At 67.3% G+C, this 6362-nt stretch overlaps 1 protein-coding gene across 2 annotated transcripts; it reads right to left on the reverse strand.

Moving 5' to 3' along the window:
* Positions 1-6: 6 nt before the first annotated feature.
* LOC102890453 (uncharacterized protein ENSP00000471857) lies at positions 7-5893 on the reverse strand. 2 transcript variants are annotated; one of them, XR_001516667.2, is made up of 4 exons: positions 5136-5893; positions 2629-2732; positions 2082-2424; positions 7-1850 (listed from the first exon to the last, which is right to left on the reverse strand). XR_001516667.2 is itself a non-coding variant. In XM_006904424.3 (3 exons), the coding sequence occupies exons 1-3, from the start codon at positions 5834-5836 to the stop codon at positions 1828-1830; spliced, it is 828 nt and encodes a 275-aa protein (XP_006904486.2). In that variant the 5' UTR covers positions 5837-5893; the 3' UTR covers positions 7-1827. The 2 variants fall into 2 exon arrangements, 1 of the variants encoding a protein (XP_006904486.2); XM_006904424.3 differs by lacking the exon at positions 2082-2424.
* Between the last annotated feature and the right edge of the window lie 469 nt (positions 5894-6362).

The following is a 6362-nucleotide window of genomic DNA, read 5'->3' on the forward strand; positions in this document are numbered from 1 at the left end:
GGGGGGAGGGGGGTGCAGCGCTGGCAGGAGGGAGCAGCACAGCAGGGGGGCCAGCGGAGCAGCAGCTGGTTCTAGACACCCTGGGGACATCGAAGGCCAACGCCCCTGCTTGTTGGCAAGTCGCCAGGGGACAGTCTCCTCCAGCAGCACAGTGACCCCGCCTCACTGGACTCTGCCCCCTGGCAGTCAGTGGAAAGCGGTGGGGCCTCCCCCGCTCCGCCAGGGACTCTGGGCCTCAGGGACCACGCTGGGGAGAGGGCAGAGCAAGGCGGGTCCCCTCCTGAGCTAGCAGAGCGAGGCGCGGTCCCCCGGGGGACTGTCCTCTGGGGGACAGCCACGGCCTCCGCCCCTTGCTCACTCGGCGCACTATGTCACCAGCGCTGATTGGGGGCTGTGCTAGGGGACAGGGACGATGGGAGTTCACTGCCCGCATCACCCACGAACCAACGTGGAAACGGCACGGCCAGCAGCTGGGAGACAGCCGTGCCTGGTCCGCGCGGCACATCGACGCCCGTCTGTGACACACAGTGCCCTTCCCACGGCCCGGGGACAAGCCTGGTCAGCTCTGACAAGGGCGGGCGCCGGGCGGCTTTCTGGGAGGCCAACGGGCTCTAGGGCAGGCGCACTGGATGGTCCCCGACGATAAGTCCTTGAAGGCAGGTCAAAGTCTCACCTTTCACCCCAGCGTCAAGTGTGGTGTTGGCACAAGGCAAGTGCCCACTGCTGGTTTGTTGATTGACTGACTGACTGACCGACCGAATGAACGAACGAATGGGTCGTGTCATGCCCAGGCTGAAGTTCGGTGCGGGGCGGGGGGTGGGGCGTGCAGCACGGCCCGGACAGGAGCCTTCACTGTCCTTTCTCTCAAGCTCAGAGGGGTTCAGGCTCCCCTATGAAGCAGATCCCAAATCTCCCCACCCCGCCTAGCAGAATCGGGCATATCCCTGGCCATGATGGGTCACCATGACGGCCGGCCAGTGCCAGAGCACAGGCTGTGCTGCGGACCTTCCCCCTGCCCCGTCCCCAGGAGACCTAAGGAAGCCCGCCACCCCAGGGTCCTGGCACGCCGCCCCACAGGGTGACCCCCACACCCATGTTGAGCTGGCGGGCCTGCTCCTCCAGCTGATGAGCCTGGGGACCACCAAGCGCGCCTGCGCAGACACCAGACGCGGCCTCGGCGGGCATGGCGGTGCCGAGTGTGAGCCCGGCGAGGTGGCCGTCCCCGGCGCCTGCCACGTGGCACGCAAACGAGGGAGCTATCGCACTGACAAACTGCGGATGTAAAGACAGAGACGCAGACCCCGGTGACCGCGCTCTGATCCCCACGGCCTTTCGGTGCCAGTAAAATTTGGTTTCCTTTTGTGCCCAGCTGTGCCCCGGGCCCCGCGCATGTGCTTATTGTGGGAGGCGGGGTGTCCTGTTCCAGGCTGTCTCCACCCCACAGGCCTCGCCCCGAGGCTCATCGGGCAACAATGAGTGTGGCTGCTGTTTTCAGGGCCCAGAGGCTCCACGTCACTGCTGGAGACCAGGCCTGAAGACGGTTCAGAAGGACCCAGTCCCAGGCCGAGAGGGACACGCGACCACCTGCCCAGCAGAGGACAAGGCAGGCAGGGATGGCGTGCCACCAGTGCCTGGTGACGTCTGGGAGAGGCTGTCTCTGCACCCAGCTCTGCCCACCGGAGCAGGGCACGGAGCTGACGCTATGACAATCTTGGGTTTGCCAAAAGCAAGTTTGTCTCTTTCCTGGGACAAACGTCCCTTTGTCTGGGAAGCCAGAGGACAGAGCTGCTCCCTGCAGCGTGGAGTCTCACGGAGCTTCCATGTGGGTCACAGCTGTCCTCCGGATAGTTCTGCAGTGACGCGAGATGTCAAAACACGCCCCACGCTCCTCTAAGAGTCCAGGATCCGACCCGCTCGTGACCTGACGCACGGCACGCTCCTTCCTTCCTGCCCCCTCCCTTCCTTCCTTCCTTCCTCCCTCCCTCCCTCCCTCCCTCCCTTCCTTCCTTCCTTCCTTCCTTCCTTCCCCCTTCCTCCCTCCCTCCCTCCCTTCCTCCCTCCCTTCCTTCCGAGACACCTACTGAGTGGCTGCCAGGGCCAGAGACTGGCCTGGGGACGGGCAGTGGCCCTGCCCTTGGAGAAGTGGCTGTTCTTGGGAAGTCTCACATTCTGGTCCCTGAGGCTCAGCTAACAGCACCACTCACATCAGGTGAAACGCTGTGACGCAGCATGCCACAGGGACGGTGACCCGCGGGGAGAGGCCCGTTAAAGCCGGTCTGAGAGAGGAGCAGCTGGCTCCGGACCGTGGCCTGGCGCCCGGCACCTCCCGGGCTGGTCGGGCTTTGCTCGGAGCCTGGCTCTGGGCTGTCAGTCTCCTAGCTGCATCTTCCTGTCATGGCCCCAGCAGCCCCCACAGCCTGAGCCCTGGACAAACACACACAGCACCCGCTGGCCGCTGTCCTAGCCTGACCTCGAAGTACTCCGGGTTTGGAAGACCTGCCCGGGTCGGGTCATGTGTGGCCGAAGCTCAAAGTGCAGCCGGCAGCTGAGGCCTCCCGGTGGAGAGGGGGCTCGGCCTCCGGGCGGGCAGGGCCCCGCCCAGCAGGAAGCCCTCCCCAGAGCACTCACCTGCACCGGAGAAGCTGTCCTCGGTCCCACAGGGGCGGCTGGAGTAGCCATCCGCAGCCCAGCCACCCTGGGGGAGGGGGCCGGGCTCCTGGTCTGTCCGCAACCTGCAGAGCAGAGAAGGGGGTCACTCAGGGCCTCGAGACCTCTCCACGGGGCCGAGGAAGCCCCTCAGAGCCTGCTTCTCTTCCTCTGCTGGCGCCGCACCCCTGCGCCAGGGCCCCTGATGGGCGGGTGCCTGTGCACACCCCAGGAGGCTCAGGTCCCTGGGCAGAGGAGGGTGGGGGCGTCCAAGGGCACAGACGCCTGCGGCTCCAGGCTCCACAGACAGGCATCACCCGGGGAGACCGCGGGCTGATCGCTGCCCTCGGGCTGGGCGTGGATGCAGCCACGTGCACACGCCCGGGGCAGAGGCCCTCCGAGCCGAGGTCACCCACCCCTTGTGAGATCTGGGGAACACACAGGCCTCTGGGGCCTCTCACGGGTCCAGACAGGGAGGTCAGCAAGCAGGGGCAGGCTCAGCCACATGGCTCCTCGGAGGACGAGGCCATGCTGGGCCAGTGTGGCAGCAGGAAGGGTGGGGCCTCTGAGCACTGCTGCGGGGGACACGGGCTGCGGGACCTCTCATTACAGGCAATTACCCAGCGTGGGGAGCTGGCCCGCCCGCCAGCCTCTCCCTGTCTCCAGCTAAATGGGCTTCTGGCAGCTGGGCCCACGGGGGAGGGGAGGCCGCACAGGCAGGAGGGACCGTTGATGCTGGTCCCGGGAGGGGCCTGGCCCGGGGACCCTGCACGTCCGCCGCGTGCCTGAGGTTCTTCCTCTCCAGGTCCCACGTCCTCGACACCTCAACAGCCGGCACCCGGGGACGCGGGCTCAGCTCTGCGAGCAACTCGCCGCACGCGGCTGGCCTCTCTGGGCTCGCTCCCCTCGTGGGGTGCAGACCACAGCCTCTGAGGGGCCAGCTGCATGCACAGCCCCTGGGGCCCGAAGCGGGGGTGGCTGGGCCAGAGAACAGGCAGGGGGTCAAGTTCCCTGGGAAGGACTGAGCCAGTCCCTTGACAGGTGACTGGGCCGTGGCTGACGGTCCCTGGAGAATCAGGTCACGGCGACCGGGCTGGACACTGGACAGGAGTGGCTGAAGCCAGGCCGGGGCTAGGGCGCGGAGCAGATTTCCACGAAAGCAGGATGTGGCTCCTAAGGAGCAGATGGCCCCTCCGTGGCGGGGAAGGCTGCCTGCAGGGCGGCCCGGCCTGGCCCCTGGCAGCAGCTCCAGACCCCGCAGGGTGTGCTGGGCGCCCACCCACCTGCCTGCACCCTGGGGCGTCCTCGGCTCTAATCGCCCAAACCACGATTCCACCTGTACCCCTGACCCGGGGCCTGCGGGGGGCAGGGTCTGGGGGCGGGGCGGGGAAGGGAAGCCCGGCAGAGGTGGCATGACACACCTCCCCTTCCGTCTCAGTGTCTGCGTAGGTCCCATGGAGACCATCAGAGGAGAAGGTTCTGACTTCTCTGGAAAAGGTCGGACTCTGAACACGGCAGGGGACTCGCGGGTCGGACCGCAAACTCTCACACAGTGTCGTGCCTAGACCCTCCTCCCAAGCTGGAACTCAGGACGCAGGAGGGCAGGTGGGAGCAGGACACCAGGGGGTCGCCGGGAGGCTCCCTGGAAAACGCCCGGCCACAGGCCCGGCTGCCCTGCGTCTCCGCTTCCTCCAGAATCTACGCCGAGCGGGTGACGAGGGACAGGGGGAGTTGCTTCTTAGGAACGGGCGCGTGTGTGCGAGGCGGACGGTCGAAGGGACACTTTGGGGGCGGGGGCCACCGAGTCAGACCCTCCTCTGTCCGCGGGGTCAGCGAGCATGCTCTCAGGGACCGACGCTCGCCGCCTCAGGGCACCTGTGCCTCCGGCCCGTCTCGCTCTGGCTTGTCGCCACCCTGAGGCTGGCTCCGCTCCTCGGCGCTGTGCCATGTGAACCAGATTCGCACGTGGCACGGGGCCCGCGGACGTTTCAAACAGCCCTGGACCCCGGGCCCTCCGAGCCTGCGGTTCCTTTCATCATTCTCAGGACACCTCGGACGGATCCCTCGCCAACCTGGCAGCCTGTCCTTAAATGTGTTTGGTGTGTCAATGTCCCCGTAAAATGCAGTGTCCCTAAGCGAATACTCTAAATGGGACTTTGGACGTCCCTGTCCTCGACCCCAGGCACCGATCACTGCGGCAGGAGAGCACAAAACCCTGACACGCGTCTCGTCGCTTCCCAGAGAGCAGAGGAGTGGACATTTTAGGGGTCCCCTCTTACGAGCCTCGGTGTGTTCTGGAGTCCCCAGGGCCGAGAGGACCACAGCTTGCCTTGGTTCCCGTGCCTCCCCAATCCCACGCTGGCTCCCTGACCCCAACCCCGTCGGCTCCCCTGCCTGACTTCCCCCACGTTCTGGGTCCCCACCAGCCACTCGCCACCAAGGCCCCTCTTTGGACGTGCCCGGGGCCCCGCGCCCCCTCACCCGCTCACCGGTACTGGAAGGGGGCCACCGTGGCGGTGACCGGCTGGCTCTGCTGATGTGCGGAGGAGAAGCTGACGGTCCCCAGGGCGGGGGCGGGGCGCCTGCTCTGCACCTGGCCGCGGGCTGCCCCGGCCTCAGGCTCCAAAGGCCGGGGTGCCCCGGGGCTCCCGCAGGTTTTGTCTCTTCGGTCCCCTCCCGGGCAGCTGGGCGGCTCAGCTCCTTCGGGAAGCCCTGGCGTCTGGGCTTCTCCACGCGGTCTGGAGAGCGGCCCGGACGGGCTCCCGCTCCGGGTCTGGAGGACGGGAATCGCCTCCCGGGCTGACCTCCTGCCCTGGGGGCTCTGTGTCTCCCCTCTTCTGGGCCCCGCCGGGCTGGACAGGGCTGCTTTGGGGCTGGCCCTGGGGCTGCTCCACGGGGAGCTGCAGAGGCCATCGGCACCCTCGGCTGACTCCTTCGCCCCCCCAGAGGCCCTGGGGGGGCCCCTCCCCCGGGAGGCCTTCGGCGAGGGGCCTCGGGGAGGGCCGGTGGCCTTGCCCAGTCTCGGGGACGCTGCTCGCTGCGGGCTTGGGGCCAGGCCAGCCTGGCGTGGCCACAGCTGCGGAGAGGCGCCCGGGGTGTGGATCCGGGTCTGGGAGGCAGCTCGAGGCACAGGGATGGACGAGGCATAGTGGGGGCGGCTGGCGGAGTTCACGTCGGCCATCCCACTCATGGCCGGCAAGGCCGACAGTGCGGACGGCCGTCCTGCGGAGAGAGAGAGGAGACCGTCAGGCACTGTCCCCAGCAACAGTCCCCACGTACCGGGATGGCCGGGTCGGGGGCCCCTAGCACCAGGCTCCGGGCCAATCCCTTTCCTGCTTGGAGGTGCCGGGGCGGCCACGTGCAAACATGGGCGACTGTGCTTTGTGACTTCGACGCACCGGACGAACAGGGGAAGCTCACGCCCCTTGCCTCCGTTCCTGTCCACCCACCGGACAGTCCTCCCAGATCTCTCCTGGGTCCCTAGGTCCAGACTGTCCATGGTAAGCTGACCGCCTTGGGCCCCAGCCTCTCCTCTACAGTCCCTTCCCACTGATGCTGTCCCTCCTGGGTCCCCCCACTGTCCCCACCCCTCACTCACTGGAGACCTAGGCCCCCGGCTCAGTCTTCCTTTGTGTCTATTCCAGACCTGCTTCCTGACCTGGAAAGCTGACCTCTGCTGCCCTCTACCTCAGAGACTGTGTGTCCCCCCTTGCCAG

This window comes from Pteropus alecto, unplaced genomic scaffold (genome assembly GCF_000325575.1).
Source record: "Pteropus alecto unplaced genomic scaffold, ASM32557v1 scaffold90, whole genome shotgun sequence".
Lineage (NCBI taxonomy): Eukaryota > Metazoa > Chordata > Mammalia > Chiroptera > Pteropodidae > Pteropus > Pteropus alecto.

What these genes read in the sequence shown, in the direction of transcription:
- LOC102890453 (XM_006904424.3), bottom strand. Translation starts at nt 5,836, where the DNA reads ATGAGTGGGATGGCCGACGTGAACTCCGCCAGCCGCCCCCACTATGCC. An exon ending in GTGGCCCCCTTCCAGTACCG is followed by an intron (nt 2,733 to 5,135) that starts GTGAGCGGGTGA and finishes TCTGCTCTGCAG; the next exon opens with GTTGCGGACAGACCAGGAGC. An exon ending in GGACAGCTTCTCCGGTGCAG is followed by an intron (nt 1,851 to 2,628) that starts GTGAGTGCTCTG and finishes GCGTCACTGCAG; the next exon opens with AACTATCCGGAGGACAGCTG.